This window comes from Arabidopsis thaliana (assembly GCF_000001735.4).
Source record: "Arabidopsis thaliana chromosome 1 sequence".
Lineage (NCBI taxonomy): Eukaryota > Viridiplantae > Streptophyta > Magnoliopsida > Brassicales > Brassicaceae > Arabidopsis > Arabidopsis thaliana.
In genome coordinates this window covers 3,512,492-3,535,275 of record NC_003070.9, presented here as the reverse complement: position 1 = coordinate 3,535,275, position 22,784 = coordinate 3,512,492, and the positions used below count along the sequence as shown (strand labels likewise).

At 34.0% G+C, this 22,784-nt stretch overlaps 5 protein-coding genes and 2 long non-coding RNA genes across 15 annotated transcripts; 4 read left to right on the top strand and 3 right to left on the bottom strand.

Moving 5' to 3' along the window:
• Nucleotides 1-138: 138 nt before the first annotated feature.
• On the bottom strand, nucleotides 139-3,047 carry AT1G10660 (uncharacterized protein). Of its 4 annotated transcripts, none has more exons than NM_202076.2 (9): nucleotides 2,609-2,803; nucleotides 1,954-2,384; nucleotides 1,835-1,868; nucleotides 1,529-1,753; nucleotides 1,343-1,426; nucleotides 1,130-1,195; nucleotides 949-1,040; nucleotides 705-752; nucleotides 139-594 (listed from the first exon to the last, which is right to left on the bottom strand). In NM_202076.2, the coding sequence occupies exons 2-9, from the start codon at nucleotides 2,265-2,267 to the stop codon at nucleotides 495-497; spliced, it is 963 nt and encodes a 320-aa protein (NP_973805.1). In that variant the 5' UTR covers nucleotides 2,268-2,384; nucleotides 2,609-2,803; the 3' UTR covers nucleotides 139-494. The 4 variants fall into 4 exon arrangements, with proteins under 4 accessions (NP_973805.1, NP_973803.1, NP_172536.1 ...); NM_202074.4 differs by having other exon boundaries at nucleotides 140-594; nucleotides 1,954-2,358; nucleotides 2,609-3,047; NM_100942.3 differs by having other exon boundaries at nucleotides 140-594; nucleotides 1,954-2,284; nucleotides 2,609-3,047.
• A 211-nt stretch (nucleotides 3,048-3,258) lies between these two features.
• AT1G10657 (uncharacterized protein) lies at nucleotides 3,259-4,923 on the bottom strand. 4 transcript variants are annotated; one of them, NM_001084037.2, is made up of 4 exons: nucleotides 4,547-4,825; nucleotides 4,349-4,454; nucleotides 3,934-4,083; nucleotides 3,259-3,797 (listed from the first exon to the last, which is right to left on the bottom strand). In NM_001084037.2, exons 1-4 carry the CDS (start codon nucleotides 4,622-4,624, stop codon nucleotides 3,754-3,756), a joined length of 378 nt encoding a protein of 125 aa, NP_001077506.1. In that variant the 5' UTR covers nucleotides 4,625-4,825; the 3' UTR covers nucleotides 3,259-3,753. The 4 variants fall into 4 exon arrangements, with proteins under 4 accessions (NP_001077506.1, NP_001077507.1, NP_001318973.1 ...); NM_001084038.3 differs by having other exon boundaries at nucleotides 3,278-3,797; nucleotides 3,934-4,011; nucleotides 4,547-4,923; NM_001331920.1 differs by having other exon boundaries at nucleotides 3,278-4,083; nucleotides 4,547-4,923.
• A 593-nt stretch (nucleotides 4,924-5,516) lies between these two features.
• On the top strand, nucleotides 5,517-5,762 carry AT1G04813. The gene has a single exon (NR_138780.1). It is a non-coding gene; the product is annotated as an other RNA (long non-coding RNA).
• Nucleotides 5,763-8,744: 2,982 nt separating this feature from the next.
• On the top strand, nucleotides 8,745-11,290 carry AT1G10650 (SBP (S-ribonuclease binding protein) family protein). Of its 2 annotated transcripts, NM_100941.4 has the most exons (5): nucleotides 8,745-9,176; nucleotides 9,305-9,367; nucleotides 9,873-10,066; nucleotides 10,157-10,527; nucleotides 10,615-11,290. In NM_100941.4, the coding sequence occupies exons 3-5, from the start codon at nucleotides 9,958-9,960 to the stop codon at nucleotides 11,152-11,154; spliced, it is 1,020 nt and encodes a 339-aa protein (NP_172535.1). In that variant the 5' UTR covers nucleotides 8,745-9,176; nucleotides 9,305-9,367; nucleotides 9,873-9,957; the 3' UTR covers nucleotides 11,155-11,290. The 2 variants fall into 2 exon arrangements, with proteins under 2 accessions (NP_172535.1, NP_001117260.1); NM_001123788.1 differs by having other exon boundaries at nucleotides 8,930-9,176; nucleotides 9,873-10,527; nucleotides 10,615-11,258.
• A 5,950-nt stretch (nucleotides 11,291-17,240) lies between these two features.
• Nucleotides 17,241-20,094, top strand: AT1G10640 (Pectin lyase-like superfamily protein). Its single transcript, NM_100940.7, has 6 exons — nucleotides 17,241-17,876; nucleotides 18,297-18,428; nucleotides 18,505-18,726; nucleotides 18,815-18,859; nucleotides 18,929-19,136; nucleotides 19,215-20,094. Exons 1-6 carry the CDS (start codon nucleotides 17,469-17,471, stop codon nucleotides 19,796-19,798), a joined length of 1,599 nt encoding a protein of 532 aa, NP_563875.6. The 5' UTR covers nucleotides 17,241-17,468; the 3' UTR covers nucleotides 19,799-20,094.
• On the bottom strand, nucleotides 19,930-20,506 carry AT1G04807. The gene has a single exon (NR_138779.1). It is a non-coding gene; the product is annotated as an other RNA (long non-coding RNA).
• Nucleotides 20,452-22,537, top strand: ARFA1F (ADP-ribosylation factor A1F). Of its 2 annotated transcripts, none has more exons than NM_100939.4 (7): nucleotides 20,452-20,629; nucleotides 21,026-21,193; nucleotides 21,271-21,341; nucleotides 21,427-21,546; nucleotides 21,633-21,751; nucleotides 21,844-21,925; nucleotides 22,082-22,537. In NM_100939.4, exons 2-7 carry the CDS (start codon nucleotides 21,046-21,048, stop codon nucleotides 22,085-22,087), a joined length of 546 nt encoding a protein of 181 aa, NP_172533.2. In that variant the 5' UTR covers nucleotides 20,452-20,629; nucleotides 21,026-21,045; the 3' UTR covers nucleotides 22,088-22,537. The 2 variants fall into 2 exon arrangements, with proteins under 2 accessions (NP_172533.2, NP_001321560.1); NM_001331919.1 differs by having other exon boundaries at nucleotides 20,499-20,807; nucleotides 22,082-22,515.
• Nucleotides 22,538-22,784: the final 247 nt, after the last annotated feature.

Sequence of the window (22,784 nt, the reverse complement as noted above, 5' to 3'; positions counted from 1 at the left end):
AGCAAGACTTTGCAGCTACGCATCTCTGAAAAAAGCTGGTGGATGTTCAATTGTTCATTCAATTTTAGAGTATGCCACCTAACTTGAAAATGAACGTTTCAACTTCAACCATTCCATTTGTGTCACATATAACCAAATTTTGTTTTTAAAAGAAAAATATTTATTAATTTCTCATTACTTATTTGGTTGCATCTTTACAACAAGGGATTGTATAACTTATTTATGACACTTCATTATTGAGGAGACTTGTTTAATCATAAACAAACTAAACAAGACCTAAATTAATGTGTTGTAGTGTTGGAGATTACTCTTCTTTCTTCTGGATAGTCTCTTACTCAACAAGAGGGTTTGACTTTCTCAAACTTTCTGAATGACTTTGACTTTGACTTTGACCATGACCATGAACCATTGTTTCCTCCATGTGTGGTATTCTCTCGTGAACAAAGAATCTCATAAATAGAAGATGAAACTTGAATTCGGGGAGACCAAAACTATCACGAGTTGTGACGCTGCTGCAGCAAGTAATTCTTCAGCTTTATGACCAAAGCGAAGACCGCAAAGCATGGTATATGCATCACAGCCACTCCCAAGTACCTGCAGAAACATTAGTAAAAGATCACAACAATTGTCTCTTTTTTATTGTTAAATTTGATTTTTATTGGAAACTTTGATATCATAGTAAGTGTGAAGAGTTATAATCATACCATAAGGGTGCGTATGGTGACGAAAGATCAAGAAATTGGTATGGCCACCTGCAAAACATGTATAACAAGATCCCTTAAAACTCGTAAAGACACTGCGGCTCTGTTTGTTAAGAAGATTTTGAGTGGGCCATTTGGCGCAATCAGAAAGTCATAGTACTTGATCAGTACAATGAGTTAATATCTGGGGTCAAAATGATGGAAACTTATGCCTCTATGAAGATAAGAAAACAGAACAAGTGTGTACCATAAGTTCTTGACGGCATGGATTATCCATTGGTAAGCCACGAAAATACAGCTCCAAAGTACAAAGTAAGCAATCCGGAACAGTGGGAATCGCTGGATAAGGAAGAAAGAAGATTGCCATTAGATTCTAATAAAAAAGGCAGGAGATTGTGTATCCGCAGACTTCAGTTTTGAAAACTTACCAAGGAATTGAGGCTTGTGTCACCAAGGAGAAAAACAGCGTTGAGAGAATGCATACAAACATCGAGCTGCAGTCAAAATAACACATGTAAGGAATAAATATATTCATTGTCGACTTTTAGTATAGAGACTGCCAGAAAAAAAAGTGATCATATCAAAGAAATCCAAATCTTTCTAAAGAATGGAACTCAAACGGTATTAGAGCCAGAACTTACAAAACTCAGCTTGTAACCTTTAGTAAACGGGTAGATTATCGCCCAAAATACAATATCTGTTAGCACAACAGCACCTGCACAAGTCTATCCCAACAGAAAACTTTGTAAGTCCTTTTGAAGCTTTGAGATGGCATTGTACAGTCTTCACTCTCAACAAGATAACTTAGGGGAAAATAAGACACTTACTTGGAAAAGGATCTGAAAGATATAAACCCAAAACCCCGCTGTTTTTCGGGCGGGTGCTTCTGAAGGTCTATTGGAAGCTTTTGACGTATTTCCCTCCCCATCAAGAGCGATTGGTGGTCTATAAGTGCCTTGTTCCGTATCACCTATACTTGTATAACTCTCCATGTTTCCACTAGCTTCTTTATTATAGATGCAGCATCCATAAACAGATAACACCGAAGCATACTACGAAGAAAAAAAGTATCACAGATTTAGTATCTAAAACTAAGGTAGTAACCTCAACAACGGAATTTCCAAGAGATGTACCCCAAAGTAGAGTGTGACAAGAGTAAATGTCCACCTGTTTCAGAAAAAAAGTTTAGATCTTTTTCATTCATTTCAAGGATTCAGAAATGTGAGAAGGAAGTATAATGATTAAAACTCACTGAGTATAGAAGTAGAATATGCCAGCTCCATCGCGCACAACATTGGAAATGAGTAAAGTCAACATTGCAACAAACGAGAATACCCTAAAGGCAAGCAACCAAAGAGGGTGGATTCTTTTAAAACATGTGGTCCAAGCTTCATCTTGGAACAATGTCCCTGGTAATTCTCGCTGGCTCTCGCGTTGTCTTCTTCTCTTGCCTTCATATTTCCAAATGAGAACAGCTGCTAATACTATTGGAGCTAAGAGGATTAATGCACAGAGGAGGACCCTCCAATTCAACCAGTAACTTGAAGCTGTGGTATCAGCAGCCATGGCCAGTCAATACAGTCCTAAGATTCCACCAACAAAGCAAAAGAGAACATCACCACTAAGAAACATATTGGTCACCCATTCTCACACTGTTCTGTTGCAAAGAGTGACAAAATGTCTCTGTAAGAATCTCAAAAAGTTTTAGAATTTGAATTATTCACAAGACTGTAAGATGGCGAAAAAGGTAAGACCTTTTTGCACTAACGGACAAATATAATTGGAACAAGAACTTGCGATATAGAATCCATTTCAATTTTCATAAATTAACGAAGTTTTTCAAAATTTCATTGTATCGAGCAAACAGAACAAAAAGAGAGGTGAATCCTAAAATACAGAAAGATTACTTGGAGATTCGAAGATTGAGAGGAGACTCTCTTCTAACGCATCCTCGCAACGACTCGAAGATGCTGAGAGCCTCCAGGAAACCACAAAGAAACCAGAAGAAGAAAAAAGGAAAGATCTTTGACGGGATTATAAGTTGGCAGAGGAAGAGGAGGAAGATGGAAAATTTTGTCGTGCAGATTTTTTATCCGATCTAAACGGAATCGCCACAAATCGCAATTAATTTTTACAACCCCGGTTTTGTTCGGTTTAGGATATGTGTGTACCTCTGTATTTCTGTTGGTGTGACAAAAAAAAAAGAACCGAACAGGTGTGAGCGCAAATCAATTCCGTCTTTCACTTTTCTTAAACCGGAGATAACCGGACTTTAATGTCACTTTGTTAAAACATTTGTTGCTGCATTATGTTTTTAGGAGGAATATGCTCAAATATCCAACTCTTATTTCCTACTCATGAAATCGTGTAGATCTTTGAAATAAAATATCCAAAAAAAAAATTTGTCAAAGGAAATAACCAAATTTCCAACATCTTTTCATATGCAAATCTTTGCCTATCTTTTGTCACCATTTTTTTTTTTTTTTTTTTACATTTATACACCTAGCCAGCCTCGTTTGGAACTTAAAAATATACATTATAAACAACTAACTGAATGATCGTCAGTTGCACTTATTCTTTCGTAAAAGGAAATAAAGTGTTTTAGTTTAGATTCAAATTAGTATTCAGAATTCGAACCAGATTGGTCGTTTTCTATGCCGGCGGGATTGGTTTTAGTCTTAGTGTCATATTTTTAAGGTTGCTTATTTAGATGCAGTCTATTTACTCAAATTAGTAAGCGCTCGTCATGGTTTAGTTAAAAAATATATTTTACACATTTGCTATATATAAATCGTAAAGCCTCTTATAATCGAGGGTTTTCAATAAACAGACTGCATCTAATTATCTAAATAAGCAACCTTAAAACTAGTTTACACACGAAAATCAATCTTATCTGCTTAATCTTATAGGGGAACCTTATGACATCAAAAGGACCACAGATAATAAGCATGAGTATTTCATCATAGGAATATGTAATACATATGCCTAGGTATATATAAAGTTCAAGCTTTTTCTCCTATATATCTAGCTACGAGCCTAAACCAAGTCTTCATTATATCCTTTTCGCAAACCTCGGCGATCTTCGAACATATCCGCCTGATAAAGAAAACATAACTCTCATCAAAATGAACTATATAACAACATACTTGATGTGTGGTTTATATGTTGACTGAGGAATTAATTGAAATTTGTTAACAATTAGAAGAGGACATTTGATCCCACAATCTCTTACTTAAGAAGGGCCTAGGAGAGACGAAATGCCCATACGTTTCAAAGAAGTCCTTGTTTTCTCTTTGAAGTCCTCTCCAAACTGCGGGGGGGGGAAAAATATCATGTAATTTTTTTTGTAGCACACTTGCAAAGCCTAATATATAGCTGAAAACTGCATAAATTAACTAGTTACGTTGAAAAACTGTTGTGAACTCAACAATATAAGTTATGTCGAATATATAATGATGAACATACATGATCCAAGAAAACAATAATCAATTTCTTCAATTGTTCCATATAATTATATAATTTGACGTACGAAGCAAAATCGAAACATATGTCTAAATATCATTATTAATTCCTTTTAGTTAACGAAGCTTTCGAACAGTTTTGAGGAATCATATAGAGGTTATATGTGTAACGTTGTAAAGACTAACCAGTGAGTGTAACGAGTGGTAGAATGCTTGCGTGGTGGTCTAACGCCTTGACGCATTCGTCCCGCGTCATACGGAGTAGAATGCATCTCTCTATCATATGTTGAACCTAACAAAATCAACCACTAGTTGTGAGGATTGTTACATCAAATACAAAACGTATAAACTATATACAGTATGTGTATATATGTAGTTATGTACCATGCGAATGTAAGAATGTGGTTGGCAATGGAGACAAGGGAGATTGTTGTGTTGTGATTCATCAGCATGAGTACACATTTTCCTCTCTTCTTCCTTATCCTTTGATCTTCGCTCTTCTTCTTCTTCTTCTTAGATCTCCAGTTGATTTGGGGAACAAATCCAAGAACTTTGGAAGAGAATTATGAGTTATAGCGCTGAAAGGAACAAAACAAGAAGATATTTTCTTAGACAAAACTAGGAAGCTTCTAAATATAAATACACATGCATATACATACGCAGATACACATGTGGTTATATTGGATAGTGTCATTTAATGAGTTATCCAAGAGAGATCCAAGTGAAGGGCTAAAAATAGAGGAGAGGATCCAAAGGATAGATTCTCTATCCGTCACTTTTTCAACTTGATATCACATTTTATTTTATTTTGGTTGGAACTAACTTGTCTTTTGACTATGACTTCTCAGTTTACTTTGTTTTTTTCTTACTTTCTGGGACATAGGTTCTGCCAAACTTTAATTAGGGTTCTTTAATTTTGTCTGTTTATTTAAACGGGCAAGTTAAATGAGATTACAAAGAGTAATTAGTAATTACCGGACAAAATACTTTTGGCAGCTATAATTCTTCTTCTAAACCATAAAAATTGATATTAAGTTTTGAACCAACCAAATTTAAAACTTAAATTCATTTTTTTTTGTCGGTCCTACGAGAAATTATTGCAAGAAAACTGACAGTAGTCTAAACCAAACCGAATTGGGTGATTTGGTTACATATAATAGCATCTGGTATAAATTTATTAAATTTAAAAATTAATATTTATTGTCATTGTAAAATGTTATGTTAAATCGAATACTAAAAATATGACGTGAAAAGACATAAACCTATTACATCTTATCTAACTACGTTTTCTATAAGACATATAATTTCCTCAGACCGGTTGTTTGGAATAGAGTGCCAAACCCCGATGAATATCTGCCTTCAAACATATCACAAAAGTGACTGGTCCCCGGTATATACCTTTTGAATTATGTGGCCAACCAAATGCCACTTGAATCATCAATACACGACAAAGTTTTGTGTATAGAGGCAACTTGAAAGTTAAACTATGAGGCTCTCCGCAAATTTAGAAGATTAGGGTGTGGTTCTTGTGACTTGCGAGTCTGTGTGTGACTTGAATGGCCCTTAAGTCGACCTACCAGGTCTCAACTCTTGTGCAATTACAGTAACTGCTCTCAAATGTTATACAAAAATAAAGTTTCTTTAACAAATACAATTTGGTTTTGCATCATTGCCTAATTGAGATTTCAAATGAAGTTGCCAATGTTATTTTTTAATATCAATATAAGGATTTTGTTTTGTGGTTGTGGACAAAAGTAATCGTTAAGACATGTCAAGAATGAGTCATCATGATCGTCCACATCTTGAACAACCAAGTGGTTTTAGATATGGTTAGGGTACTAAAAGCAAACAATGAGATTACCAAAGAATAATTTACTTACGCAGCATCACTAAATCACGTTAGTGGTTTGCTGCTATTAGTTGTTCTTTCAATTTTGGATTTTATTCCAAAACTGTAAAAAAACATTAAAGTGATACATTTCAAAAACTAGTTAAGACCGCTATAATTAATAAAAATCTTACTATCCACATGAGTAGCATCAGTATTTGCCTGCATGCAGCATTATTAGACTGAATCAAGAGAAAATATAGAGCTTTTGATCTTCATGCATCAAATCAAAATTACAGTACCCATTCAAATCGTGAGAAGCAGAGATTCAAATATTTGAGAGGCAAAATGGACACTACCATCACAAGGATAAAAAGTGGAGTATACAATCTTCATGAATATGAACAACTGAACAAATCAAGATAAAACATATGGAAAGATTTTCTTAGTTATATTATACTATTGTTCTAATAATATTGAGATGATATATACCACATGAAACTTATTAATAACGGGAACAAGGAGACTTAATAATACGAGGATTTGTTTCTTCCACTATGCAAGAATAGTTCCGGCCTGGAGCTAGACGAAACACACATTTCTGTAAAGTCTCTCAGATTTAATTGACCGACACCAACTTCTTTTCATACAACAAGAATTGGACGATCAACACATGGGCTCATAAAACAAGAAACTCAAACTCGTACCAAAAAGGTGGCTCCTATGAATATAGGAAAGATCAATTCTTCCATTAAAATGAAGACAAAATATACTTCTTACATATACCAAACATCCATGGTTTATTTTCTTTACGTCAACACCCTTCAAGAAACATATCAAAACCTGCATGAGTGGCTTCTACTTTTCAGACTTGTCAAGCTGAATCGATCAGTTTAGCCGAAAATCTCACAACCAATCATACAAAACATTTAATTTTGGTGGTTCAGGTTCAATTTCTTTGTTACATAATTTTCAACGGATCTTACATACTAATATACTAGTAGACCGTCAATATTGAAATTAGTAAGCAAATTAGAGGGTTTTTTCAGCCTAGAGAATCGCTGTTAACAACTTGAAAGAAAAGCAAAGGTTATGCACTGGACAATGGACATAGTCAAAAGCTATAAGCATAACAAATCCTCAACTAAATATTAATTGGATATCGTGTAACGTTACAAAAGAAAACTATAGTACACATAATAATAAATTGATTGCGTCTGTGTGGTTGCAACCACTAGAAAACCTTTTGCTTTTTCTTTTTCAAAAATTATATTCCCTCTTTTTCATTTGGATAAATTAATATTCCTATTTTACGAATGTTAACAAATTTTTACACGATTTAATTTTATTAGTGCAAAAGTTTTCCAAGTAAGTAAACTATAATTACCTTCCGACAAATCTGGCGTGCGACGGTTTGGTCTGGTCCACGTTTCGAGAAAGTCACGGTAACTACTCTATAAGGCTTCTTCTTCTTTATTTCCCCGCCAAAACTTACCCGCCATATTTGCCCAACGACCAGGCGCGTGGATCCCACTCGCAAATAAACGGCTCCTTTTTCTATTATCACACCAAAACATTGACTGAGATCACGGCGGACACGTTCTCGTTGATACCTTCTCCGTTACCGTCGCATGAATTTGAGTAAGTAAATGGGGATGTCAAAAAGACAAGAATACCCCTAGGGTTAGTTGACCATCTCTCTCCTTCTTCTTCGACTGTCATAATTCCCACACTGTGGAATCCGTGTCCTGCCTGACTTTGAATTTGACGTGAAACCATTATTCATTATTCATTATTATTATCTCCGTTCACATCTTGTATATTCATTTTATTATTACATTATAATAAATATAAAATAGGAAATACAGTGTGTTGATGGTCGTTGAGTGATTTTAAAATTAGGGAGACAGAGTTTGATTTTTCTATATAAAAATAAATAGTTCTCATGATGTACATAGCAACATCTGTGTTCGTCGTTCGTGGTATTGATTTAATCGGTGGAATATTTTAAATTATATATATATATATATATATATATATATATATATATCAATAACGCCTCTCATGGTATGGACTTCCAGAGAATCCAATTTGAATTGTTCACATGTAACACCCTACATAAATTATAATTATCTGAAAAATTTCAATGGTTTAATATTTCATATTTTGATACGTTTCAAAATGACAAATCTCTGCCGTAGTAAATGATATTCGATGTGAAAAAAAGAATCCTAGTTGATATGAAATGGCTTAAACTAGATACATGTGGAATCATGCAATGAGGTATTTATACTATTTCCTTACTGAAATTTAATCATATTCCACATTTTTAAATTACCTTATTCTGTATTTTTTATTTTTTGTTTTAGTCAAAACAATTTTTCAAAAATTAACCCTAAATTAGTAATTTCATTAAGTCATTTAATTAATAACAATGTTGGTGATAAACACGTTTTAAAAATATAATCTCACTATTTTTATTCAAAATCTTTAATGGTTGTATATATACCTTCCATATATGCATTAGCAATATAACTTCATCAATGATGAATCTAGTAAAACTTGTTATGTAACGTTTTGCGAACTATATTAAGCAAAATTGTTTTCAAAATTTGACTATTCATTTCCATATCCTAATATTACACATCTCTAATTAATATAGTATCAGTCAAACCTATAATTTTATGGGATTTGTAACAAAAAAGAAGGAAACCAAAAACAAAAAAAAAGAAGGTAATAATGAAAAGTTGGCGTAATGAAAGAGAAATACACAACTCACGAAAGAAAAGACGAGAAAGCACCACCAACGGTTCTTGTTTGGTGTTTACATTTACTATCAACCATTTTTTGTTTCTTTTCTCAAAGTTTTTTTTTGTTTTGAATGATTCAAAAAAAAAAAACGTATTAATAATTTCATATCGAAAATCGCCAACCCAACTTCCCCCACTTCTTCCACCACTGTCCCGCTCCATCGCACCCGCTTTGCTTACCACATCCATCATTCATTCATTTCCTTTCTTTCTTTCTTCTTCTTCCGTTTCTTTTGCCTCTTTCTTTTGTCTTCTTCCTTCTATTTTTTTGTGGCTTTAAATTTATTGGGTTTTGTTCTTCTTCTTCTTCTATAGCCGTTTCATCTTCACAATAGCATCTTCTTCTTTTTTTCCCTGTCAAGATCCTGAATCATCGGTTTGTCTCTCTCGATTTCTTAACCTCTTTTTTTTCTTTCTACAAAAATAATAATTATGGGCTATATAAAAAAGTATTTCTTTCTTTTAGTTGATGATGATTTTTGTTTTCCTAATATATATATGCAGGATCTAGAAGGAAACTAGAGTTTGTGAAATCAGATTAAATCTTGTGAGAAATCTCTGAAAAAGGTATAATTTTTATTTTCCTCTTCTTCTTCTTGTTATCATTTTTTTCCTTTTTGGGGAAGATTGCAATATTTTTAGGGTTTTCTGTTTCTGGGTTATGACTTGTTCTTTGAACTTTTGTTATCTTTCCATGTTCCTATAGATTTGCCTTATATCAGTATCTGTTAAGTTGCATATTTATATGGAACTTTGACTTTTGAACCAATCAATCAATCTCTTTTGTATCCCCTGTTTATCAGACAAACAATTCATAAGAATCTTATTGCTTAGGTAAAAATGATTATAATTCTCCACAAGTCTCTCTTTAGCATATAGATTTGGCATCAAATCTGTTTCTGTGATCCAGCATTGTCTCGTTTTACTATTCTCTGTTTTTTAACTCTGTTTGGTATTTGGTGTTCCAAATGTAAATAGACAATGATTCATGTTTTTTATTTGAGTATATGTGTTAGATTAGTTGCTTAAGACATGTCAGAATCTTGATTTTTCTATTCTTCTTCTTCCTTAGCTGCAGGTTTCTATACTTCTGTTAGTACTCTAATTCAACCGAGAAAGTCGAATACATACACACATTCATAACACTTTTGAGGAAGATGTTAAGTGGAAACAATGGAAACACTGCACCACCGGTTTTCATGAACGAGAACCAGTTGCAATACCAGACAAACCTACGATCGAATCAGCTTCACTTGCTCGGAAACAGTAAGTTTCGTTTTCTCTCATAATGTCCTCGTCGTAAACTAAACATCATTAAGAAACTTAGAATCTTTGTCTGTTTTTCTTTTTGTGCAGTGGGAGGTGGATGCACTGTTGATCCAGTAAACTACTTTGCTAACGATAACCTCGTTCCAATGATCCGCCCTAACAAAAGAGGAAGGGAAGCCGAAAGCATTAGTAACAACATCCAAAGACAACAGCAGAAGCTTCAAATGTCTTTGAACTATAATTATAACAACACTAGTGTTCGAGAAGAAGTGCCTAAAGAGAATCTAGTCTCAACTGGTCTGAGACTATCTTATGACGACGATGAACACAATTCTTCAGTGACTTCTGCTAGTGGTAGCATTTTAGCTGCTTCTCCAATCTTTCAGTCACTCGATGATAGTCTTCGGATTGATCTCCATAGACAAAAAGATGAGTTTGACCAGTTCATCAAGATCCAGGTACTGATTGTCTCTGCATGTAGGCTCTGTTTTTACGTGAAAAGGTTCTTCGATTCTAATGTTTTTGTTTGCTTTTATGTGGTTCAGGCAGCTCAAATGGCGAAAGGTGTGAGGGATATGAAACAGAGACACATCGCGTCTTTTCTCACAACATTAGAGAAAGGAGTGAGCAAGAAGCTTCAAGAGAAAGATCACGAGATCAATGATATGAACAAGAAGAATAAAGAGCTTGTGGAGCGGATAAAGCAAGTGGCAATGGAAGCTCAGAATTGGCACTACAGAGCAAAGTACAATGAGTCTGTGGTTAATGTCTTAAAGGCAAATCTCCAACAAGCAATGTCACACAACAACAGTGTGATAGCTGCTGCAGATCAAGGCAAAGAAGGTTTTGGAGACAGCGAAATAGATGATGCAGCTTCATCATACATCGATCCAAACAACAATAACAACAACAACATGGGGATTCATCAGAGGATGAGATGCAAAATGTGCAACGTCAAGGAAGTATCGGTGTTGATAGTGCCATGTCGGCACTTGAGTTTGTGTAAAGAATGTGATGTATTCACTAAGATTTGTCCTGTATGCAAGTCTTTGAAAAGTTCTTGCGTCCAAGTCTTCTTTTCTTGATTTGTGACCAAATGGAACAGAAGGAAAAAGAGAATCCATTATATAAGTCTTTCATACTCTTTTTAAAAAAATATTTTGTTATATAAATTTATTTGTATCGGTGTATTATTATGCATCTGTTTTAGAAGATCCTAGAAAAGTTATGAAATAAATTATTTATATGGATCAGTTGTCTTGAAGCAGCCAATGTAAAACAAACGCATGGTTACCATGAGCTTCGATTTTTGTCATCTCATCAACAATCTGATTGCTTTTGGATATGGAAGGGCTACTACTACTACTTTCGATTCATAGACCACACTTTTATTTGGGCCAACTACTGGGTCATTTGGTCCTTAAGACAAAAAAAAATAAGGGAAAAAGTTGTAGGTCAAATAATGGGCCACGCGTATCAGCCCATATAAACCAACCCGTACTTTTTTGAATTATATAACATGAACCGTCGTCTTATATGTAGACTGCATCTGCTTCTTAGTGGGCTCGAAAAATATTAGAAAAGCCCATATTGGCTTTTATATTAGGTCTTTTCTAAACAACGCATTGAACCCAACCAGAAATAACTGATTAAACCGGTAAATAGCCAATTAAAACCGGAAATACGCGTCTCGGACAGAGATGAAGTTGTCTCAAATCAAACGTGTCCGAAATCAATTTGTTCAATGCACAACGAAACCTTGTTTAGGGAGAACCAGAGCCAGCTTTGGATCCAATCTGGTTTTGGACTTCACGTCATTTGTCTTATTAGTTTACGTTGGTAATTAGAGGTTTATCAGAATGCCGTTAGGTGGAAGCTTCAATTCTAAAGTTGTTTAATTTTTTTTTATTTTTTTTGGAATCAATTAATGGGACCAATTTTACTTTGATTTAACATTAATAATATACATGTGAGCATCCTGACATTTGTATTTAATTTGACATACCGTATCAAATATATATATATATGGCTATATATATGCATGTGCACACATTACACATATATATATATATATATATATATATATATATATGCGTGCATGCATCGACCATCCAAATGTTGAACGATGATTGGATGATAGTCTAGTCTCTAGTGTAATGAGAACAAAACGATTTGGACACGAGAGTGGGAGAAGAGACAAATTTTGTCTCTATGAAATTTATGAAGCAACATAACAGTAAATATTGCGAGGTCGGCTGCTTTTCTTCAAAAAAGAAAAAGAAAAAAAGAGAGTTTATTTTATTTACAATCCATAAAAATTAAAATGCGTTTTTCTTTCCACATTAAATTCAGCTTGTCGCAATATGCGGAACAATGACTCCTAAATTAAACTTATTAATGGCACAAGATTGACGAATTCGCCGTTTATTTATTCTCTCAACCATTTGTTCCACATCAACTTCGATCACCATTTACACACTTAATCTTCTGATTATATAAATCTAATTAAGAACAACAGTTAGTTCCAAACAGTTTTTGTCTGAATATGAAAATTAGTCAATCAAAAGAAAAACAGTAATGAGAGAATTATAGAATGATATTGTAACAAAAAGATTAGAGAATAGACCATGAACTAATGGAAGGATATTAAGGTAAATTGCAAAGCCGTTGCATGGAGTTCACGGGGAGCCAATAAAAGGGCATAACAAGAGAAAAAAAGGTTCACGAGCGGCTTTACGCTTGAAGACTGCAAATAGAACTCACCTTTAATTTTCGTAAATCCAAAAGATAAAACAAAAATTAACTAATCCAAAATCAAAGAAACAATAGCCACATAGATGAAAAATATATTTTACTTCAAAAAGAATTTTATAAGGATTTTTTTTAACTGCGAGATTAATATAGAAACGTATCAACTGATGGATTAACACTAGATAATTTGGCTAGGTTTCTGCGGCTAAGAATATAGAAAACATGATGCTTATGATTTTTTAAATGGTATTATTATATCTGATATCATGCAGAAAAATTAGTATTTATTTAATATCATTTCAATCATATCAACATACTTTCGTCGATTTCTCCGATTATTCAAGTATGTATATAATATATAATTTATTACCACTTTCTTTTTAAAATTTATTCCCACTTAGTGACTACGTGTGTGATCATACTTATAATATACATCAAATGTGCGTGATTTTTTTTTTCTTTTGTCAAATGCGTGAATTTAGTTAAAAACGTAGAAGACAGGTAACTATAGTTTTTGGCGTATCGGATAAATGGTACGGTCCACAAAATATAAGTTTCGTTTAAAAAAAAACAGAGAGAGATTGGCACGAGATCATAAAGAGTCGAGCTGTGAAGTCAAAGGGCATACATTTTTGTTATTATTACATTTCCAATAATTACAAAACTCTCGTGCACCTTACAGATTCGTCCATATTATTATCTTATACATTATTTAATTTTCGCATCGATTCTTGACTTGTTCGGTGTATGAGTTGTTGTTGTATACGTAAAAGTATAATCTAAAACAAGATTTATGAGCATATCCACCACGTATATAGAATTTCTAGATTATCTCTTCAAAGGTTTAAAGAGTATAACATGTAATAGTATATATACATTACATCATCAGATAATTTAGATTTTGCAATATACTGCACGTTATCTTGTGATGGATCACAATCAAAGCCATTTTCGTATAATTTAAATTCCGTATACGGTTGAGTACTGATTAATCAGTTTAGATAGCAGTGTAATTAATATGATTATAATTTTTAAATTACTTTTAAGGATACTGTAAAAGATCAGACAGTAATCTACGCCTAGACAATTTAGACTCGAAGTAGTTTGCAAATGAGTGAAATATGTGTAAGAAGTTTTATGAACATTGTTTTTTACCGTCTCGTAATCGTGTAACTAAGAGCAGTAGCACCAACAAAGATAGGCAACATGTTAGGTCCACCTATAAGTCTCTGATTTTATAAATGCAACGTTAGCTTTAGGCATAGTTTTAATAAATGTTTTGTCTGACACATATCTTGATCTTTCAGGATTCTTTCCTTGTAACATAAAAAAGTATTGAAATTAATAAGGCTTAGTTTGTACTTATTTGTCTCGTGCAACAATGAACAGTGGCTTTATCGATAATCTTAATGAAAGAGAGGGTCATTCAGAGGCATATACTTGGACCGATATATGTTATGCTGCGTTTGTAAAACTGAAACTACCTGTAATCTCAGTAAAGAAGCCAACAAGTCTCTTGTCTCTGACTATACCTTTACAATTCACAAATTTAATTAAACTTAAAACGAAAATGATCTTAACTTACATATACCTTGACATTATAAAATAACATTATTGTGACTATTGTCCATGCACATAATCGCTGGTATATGATCATTAGGAATCATGCATGTGTGCACTCAAGATCGTATTTGAGTATAACCAAATAAACCATGACAAAAATTCGTATAGCCGGTATAGGTATTATTGATACAATAGCCAACAACCAAAAGAAATTAAACAATTAATTAGAAACGTACAGTATTGAAATTAATTTAATCTCCTCTGTTTCGTATATCATCCGACAACACATTGTAGTTTACGTTGTTAGATTATCAAATTCCCCATTTTAATTTTATTGGAATATTTGTTTAGTAACTACCAAGATGATCAACGCTTCATGTGATAAAATTCTTGTCACAATATATACGTATCTATTTTTTTATTTATTTTTTGAATAATTTGAAGAATCAGAAATACTCCTACATAGCCAACAGCTTTTTGGCTGTCAAGAAGAGGACTCTGTCGAATCACATATATGTGTGTTCATCACATGATATTTTACTATTGCAGAATAGTAAATGAATGATTAACCACATAATTTATTATTATTCTAAAAATCCAGGATGAAATTTAAATAATACAGTATAGTATTAGTCAATTTGCTCTGTTATGACAAAACAAGTATACTTAGATTTTTTCTCATTACAGCATTTGAAGTTAGCATTCTTTTGTATTTATTTTTTAATTGGACTAGGTTTTACTTGACAGAGAAATGGTGTAAAACTATTAGCACACAAAGCTTTTCCTGAATCCCAAAGATGGTTTATGCTGATCCGTGCATGCTTGATGATTGCAAATGTATATATCAACAAATGTCTCAATATTTTTCAGTTTTAATTAACTTGGTTTATTAATTAGCTGGTCATAATTGAAAATTAGCAACATATAACAGTATAACACTAATCCGAGAACCATCTATTTTTCTATTTGATTTTTGTGGCTTGATCATCAAATACTCAAATATTCTAAAAAAATCACAATATATATATATATATATATATATATATATATATATATATCTTTTTTTTTTTTTTTTTTTTTTTTCGTTTTTGTAATTTCTGGATCAAATTTGTTATATATCAAAACCAGATCCAACTACCAAACTGTTGTTTTTTTTCATCCAAACATAAATAATTGGTAAAGTACTATAGTGATATGTACGATTTTATAATAAATTTCCGTTAAGAACTATCCATCATTACAAAAATCATCAAATTACATTTTCGTTTTTTTTTTACTAATCTTAATCATCAAATCCATTTAATATGTAGTATTACTCAATTCCAAAATATTATCTCACGGTTACCATATGCAGCACAATATATATTGCCGATCAAAGTCTTTAGCTATTTGATATACTAGTATACTACTAAAAAGAAACAAATGATCATTCACAATTCACAAACAATGCCGACAGCTCGTGAAGAAAGAAAAGAAAAACAATGCCGACAACGTTTTGTGTCAAAAATTTCATTATAGTTAGTGTATTATACAAATATGAGAAAAAAATAAAAAATATGAGGACCTAAAGAAACAAGCTTCGGTTACTTTCTGTTTTCTGTTTCTTCTCTTTCCTTTAATAGTAGTCTGTTTTTTTTTCTTGAATAATAAATGAAATTTCATCTAGAATGGATTCGACATAAAATATAAAATAGTAAAAATGAGATAAATAATCAAATACTAATAAATAATAATTGGAGGAGTTGTGAATACAAAAGCAATGCCCGTGAAGTAGTGCATGTGAGTACTAAAAGAGATGTTATAATCAGTGCCCCATTGACAACATATAGACCCACTCACGAGTCTCTTTCGTTTTATATAATATTCTTCTATATATATCACTATATTATTTAGTATTTTATAAATCAAATTCTTAAGAAAATTATAATGAGACGGATAATTTATCAGCATTTTTTTGTTTTTTTTCTTGAATCAAATTTTGAGATTTTGATATCCACTTCTTCTTTTGGTTAAAGATTTTGGTTGTCCACATGGAATCTGAATAGCTAATATGTAATGTTGCGACCAGTTTACAAACTACATATGAAATGAATAATGCAAAAAAATCTAATTCAGTGATTTGCATTATTCATTTCATAGTGATTTGAATTAATCATTCTGTTTTGCTTGTTTTTGCTAGTAATTTAGTTTACTAGAATTCAGTAAATATTCACCACACTGCTACAGTAAATATGAAAATCATACGACACTCTAAAGTCTCTACTCATGCCAATACGACAGATCCAACACATGCAAGTATTACATACACACATGCTTGTACCCATCTATATCCACATTAAACAAAAAGCAAGATCCGAAAACTGAATATACACCTCATTTTAAGTATCCCCACTTCATGGTGTTCCTATACAACAGTCATTGGCACATACATGTGTTTATCTATGTAATTATGTGAAGTCTTGGCAACCAAATTAGATGAGCTTTTAACCAACCTTTAGTTTCCACGTGGTATACATTCAGTGTATCATCACCCCTGACTCATTTACTTACTCAGTTACTCCACAATTCAGGTTTTGGCTGATTCGGGTAAGACTTTTACACATTGGTAAAAAACCTCTACTATAAAAAAAGAGATACCTCTGCTTTGTTTTACTTTTCACATATTAGTACCCGTAAGCTAAGCTCCAAATACTAATTCACGAGTGATCACTTTACATCACTGTCAATATCAGCATTATTTAACAAAATTTCTACTAAAATCAAACATTATGGTCTTATTATCATATATGGATAACTTGTACAAAGCCTAGATTTATTCGTTTGTATAGTAATCTATTAATTTATTTAGAATAAGTTACTTATCAACAAAAATAAAGGACACCATTGATTCAATTTCGTTTTCTATCTTTTAAGAATAAAATTCCATTTCGAAAACCCGTGAGCCTCTCTACATTCTTGGACTACTTCCTTGTATAAATCTCACCAAAAAACCTTCTCTTTCTTCAACCGAAACCAGAAAACAAAGAAACCAAAGTCTCTTTAGTTTCTTCAACCACCACAACACTCTTCGTTTAGACAACAAAAAATGATAATGAGAAGAAGTCTAAGTCTGAGAAGCATCACGATGATGATATTAATGGCTGTTTTGGTCTGGTCAGTGACTCTAGAGACCTGCATTGCCAGAAGAGGAAGACATTGGAGACATAGCCACCGAAGCTCTTCTGACTTGTCTGATTCCTTGTCAAACAAGAAACCGAAGAGCCATGGGAACAGTCACCACCACAGTTCTCACAACAACAACCATCACCACAAGTCTAAACCTAAACCGAAACCAAAGCTGAAAACGCCGCCAAAAGCTCACGACAATAACTCTCCGGTGGTTTCAGGGCCACCAAAAGTCCAACCACCGCCTCTTCCGCCTCAAAAGGGATCTCAAGTTTTCAATGTGATGGATTTTGGAGCAAAGGGTGATGGCAAATGTGATGACACTAAGGTACAATAAAAAAAGCTCATTAATTTCGTTATCCGTACAGTTTTCAATCCTAGTGATTAATTAGAGCACTTTAGTATTTCGTTTTCATGAGAATTTTACAAAAGACAAATAACAGTTGAGACATCATTGACAACATCACGAGACAGAACAAGAAAAAACAGAGCTCAGAAAAAGATATCTGTTTCTGTAAAGTCACGTAACTTTTTAATGTATTATATATCAAATGTTAAAATGCGCCAAAAAACAAAAGACAAACGAATATAAAGTGACAACAGAAATAACAGATTACAAATGGGACCACAATTCACAAGCCTTGATAACAATTACTACAGAGTTTCTCTGTAGACTAATGGTGATTAGTGGTTTTAACTTTTAAGATTAGTTAATGAAATAATTAACAGAGTTTCATAACGGTTGCAGGCGTTTGAAGCGGCTTGGGTAGCAGCTTGCAAAATCGAAGCATCAGTGATGCTTGTACCGCCTGAATACACTTACCTTGTTGGACCGATCTCATTCTCTGGTCCTTATTGTCAAGCTAACATTGTGTTCCAGGTGAGAATTGATCTCTTTTATATAGAAGTGTATCACTTTGGTGAAAATATTCTAAGCTTTGTTGTGAATTATGCAGCTTGATGGTACGATTATAGCTCCAACGGATTCAAAGACATGGGGAAAAGGGTTAATGTGGTGGATTGATTTTACAAAGCTGAAAGGAATTAAAGTACAAGGGAAAGGTGTTATTGATGGAAGAGGCTCTGGTTGGTGGCAACAAGATTCTCCTTTCATTGATAGTGATACCAAACTCATCGTCCCTTTGAACAATTCTGCTAACCAAAACCCTCCTATGCCGGTAAGTTCATCGTCTTCTTCTTCACTGTCTCATTCACAACACAATATTCATCTAAGACCAAACTCTGTTTTGTTTTTACATATGACAGATCAGAAGTGAGCTTGATGAGAGAATGCCAAGCATTAAACCAACGGTGAGAAATAGATATTGGCACTGTGAGATTGTAAGCATTAGTTTGTTTACTGATTTTTGTTTCTGTTAGGCATTGAGATTCTCTGGGAGTTTTGGTGTGGAAGTGACGGGTATAACGATACAAAACAGTCCTCAGTGTCACCTCAAATTCGACGACTGCGTAGGGGTTGTGGTGCATGACATAGCCGTTTCTTCACCTGGTGACAGTCCAAACACTGATGGAATTCACCTCCAGAACACCAAAGATGTCCTCATTCACAGCACTACTCTCGCTTGCGGTAATATGATCTCCAATCTTAAATCCTGAATCTTTAAAAAATCTCAATTCTTAAATCTAGAAACCTTGAATTATGCAGGAGATGACTGTATCTCGATCCAAACGGGTTGCTCGAACGTGTTTGTGCACAATGTGAACTGTGGACCGGGTCACGGGATCAGCATTGGTAGTCTCGGCAAAGAGGGTACAAAAGCCTGCGTCTCGAACATAACAGTACGAGACGTAGCTATGCACAACACAATGACAGGTGTCCGAATCAAGACATGGCAAGGAGGAGTAGGATCAGTGAAAGGGATAATCTTCTCAAACATTCAGCTCAACCAAGTACAAATTCCAATAACGATAAACCAATTCTACTGTGACCATAGCAAATGCAAGAACCAAACATCAGCAGTAGCAGTGGAAGGAGTGACTTACGAGAGGATAAAAGGAACTTATACCGTGAAACCGGTGCATTTCGCTTGTAGCGATAACTTCCCGTGTGTAGATGTGCAGTTATCGTCGATAGAGCTTAAACCGGTTCAAGAAAAGTATCGAATGTATGATGCTTATTGCTGGCAGACATTTGGTGAGCTCAACACTCCTACTCTTCCTCCCATTGATTGTTTGAAGATTGGGAAGCCCCCGAGAAACAAAGTTCAGTCCGATCACGATGTGTGTTAACGGATTTTTCGCAAGTAAAAAGATGTAGATTCATGTATATCATCTTTCTTTAGCCTATAAAACCTACTTCATACGAATTTACGGTTTAGATATTAAAAATGATGTCTCTTGCTACTTAAAATGCCTCACTTTATTAACCAGCACCACCAACCAAGTGATGATCAATACAGCATTTATTATTTTGAATGGGCTAGAGTTTTTTCATGCAACTGGTTACACAGAGGTTGTTGTATCTTTGCTTCGTGACCTGAGTAGTGAGTGTTAAAGATGAGTCAATGTTAGTTCATAAATTGAAGAGTTGTTACATCTTGTTCCACTAAGCATGAGATCTTTATTTCCATACTTGTTGATGGATTTATTTCATATTAAATGTATAACGGCTGAGATGGTGAGGCCACAGAGAGGTGAGAAGAGTGTCTGTTACAAGGAACAAAAGCAACCAAAAAAGTTTATACTTGTTCTCTGACTTTCTTCATATCAAAATTTGCATAGAATCATATATGATAGTGTTTACTAAATGGATGCAAAATGACAGAATCCAACAAAATCACATAGCTTGGAGGGGATGATATGAAGTCAAATGAAAGATTTGATTGATGGTCATGAATTACAATATACAAATTTGAGGGGTTAATTTGAAACAAAATGTATAACTTTAGGGTACTTTTTATATACTATACAAAAATAGGAGGGTGCTAGTGAAACTTTCACATTCAGAAATCACAAAGTAGTAGAAGAAGTTTCTTCATATTTCAATCACAAAATCGTCTTTGTGCTGCTGATTGGAAGCTTCTCTCTCTCTCGGTTTAGATCCCTTTCAATTCTCCAAAGGTAAGCTCCAAAACTTTCCAGATCGTCTTACATTCTTTCGGATATTCTGGATCTGCATTCGAATTCCATTAAAATTCCCTTGATGAACTGATCCGAACAAGTATCTGAGTTTTTTTTTGTGATCTGAGTTTTTCGTTAGATCGCTCGCCATTGTCGTCGAATGATCGTGTATCTTGGGGTGTAGATTTTGCTTTGTTTCCTGATCTCTTATTATGTGGATTCAAAGGATCATGAAATGTTGGATTTTTCGATTGTCGTGTTAGTAGATGCATTTGATGTAAACATTGCTAAAAGGAGCAATTTTAGCGAACAGTGTGAAAAAAATGTTGTAAGTTTTTGCTAAGAAGAAGAGTGATTCAATTGTTTAATGGTGTGTGGATCTCTTGACATTTTCAGGATCAACAGTTAAAAGGAAAATGGGGCTTTCATTTGCAAAGCTTTTTAGCCGGCTTTTTGCCAAGAAGGAGATGCGAATCCTTATGGTTGGTCTTGATGCTGCTGGTAAGACCACCATTTTGTACAAGCTCAAGCTTGGTGAGATTGTCACCACCATTCCCACCATCGGTAAGTCTTCTGAGAACTACTGATTGGAATTTTACTAGGTTAGACAATGAGACTTGATAAATAATTTGTTTAAACAGGGTTTAATGTGGAGACGGTTGAGTACAAGAACATCAGCTTCACGGTTTGGGATGTCGGGGGTCAGGACAAGGTTTGTAACTTTGTACTATATATGATTCTCTTTGAAAGGATTAAAAAGAAAAGAGTAACAGTTATCCACTTATTCTATTTTACAGATCCGTCCCTTGTGGAGACACTACTTCCAAAACACTCAAGGTCTGATATTTGTTGTTGATAGCAATGACAGAGACCGTGTTGTTGAAGCCAGAGATGAACTTCACAGGATGTTGAATGAAGTATGTTTTTAATGCTACACAATTTTGTTAATATTTTGACTTGGTAATCCGTATGGCTTTTTCCTATTGATGCTTCGTAACTGCAGGATGAGCTTCGGGATGCAGTATTGCTTGTGTTTGCCAACAAGCAGGATCTTCCAAACGCTATGAATGCTGCTGAGATTACTGATAAGCTTGGCCTTCACTCACTCCGGCAACGCCACTGGTGATTTATAGTTTTATCCCAGACAGAATTTATTACTTACTATTGCATACATGGGTACTTACAAACACGTTGCTTGCTCTCTCTCTTACCAGGTACATCCAAAGCACATGCGCAACTAGCGGTGAAGGGCTCTATGAAGGTCTGGATTGGCTTTCCAACAACATTGCTAGCAAAGTAAGACTTCTGAATTCATGATTCGATAGGCTTAGTTGGTTCAGGTTATGAACATATATTGACATTGTTAACTGACTGATGGCATTCTTAGGTATTGGTTAGATTGATGTTTGTGTGTTGATTTGATTTCGGTTCTTTCTTTTACTCAATTCGCAGGCTTGAGGTTATCTCGACCAGATAGTTTTGGTGAGGGGATTGAAGCTTTCTCTCCGGAGTCGACTTGATTTCTTGTGGTTTAAGACCTGCTCGATTTGTTTCATGTTTTACTGTCACCGTTTCTCCTTTTTGCTTACTCTTCTCGAATGTTTGAATTCTTCTAGGCTTTAAAAGACTTCTTTTTTTTTTTTAATTGGAGTTAAAAAATCACATCACTTATTTTCATATAGTAAATCAATGTTATCTGTTCACTCATCGGTAGGAGCTTTATGCGCGATGATCCTTCTTTGTTCTCCACATTGCAATCTCTAAACACCAAACCTGTAAGATCAATTGGTTTACTCTGCCTTGGTCCATATCCTAATTCCTAAACCTATAAGTATATAGATTTATTTATTTTAATGTTACCTTTTTACTGACCTGGTTTTATATAGAGAGACTAGTCTTCAATTGTTTATTTCTATGACCTAGTCTGAATTCTGAAGTTTTAATAAACTTATAAATTATAATGCATGGAAGTTTCACTGTGCTAAATAATGAACTTTAACCAGCGTACGTATGATGACAAATATATCATGGGAAGAGCTTAAATTAAATGTTATAGCCGGATTTTGTGAATTTTATTGTTCAGAAATATCAATGGGAGAACTTTTAGAAAGAATAGTTTACGCGGCATTCCGACAATGAAGCTGAATGGTAAATC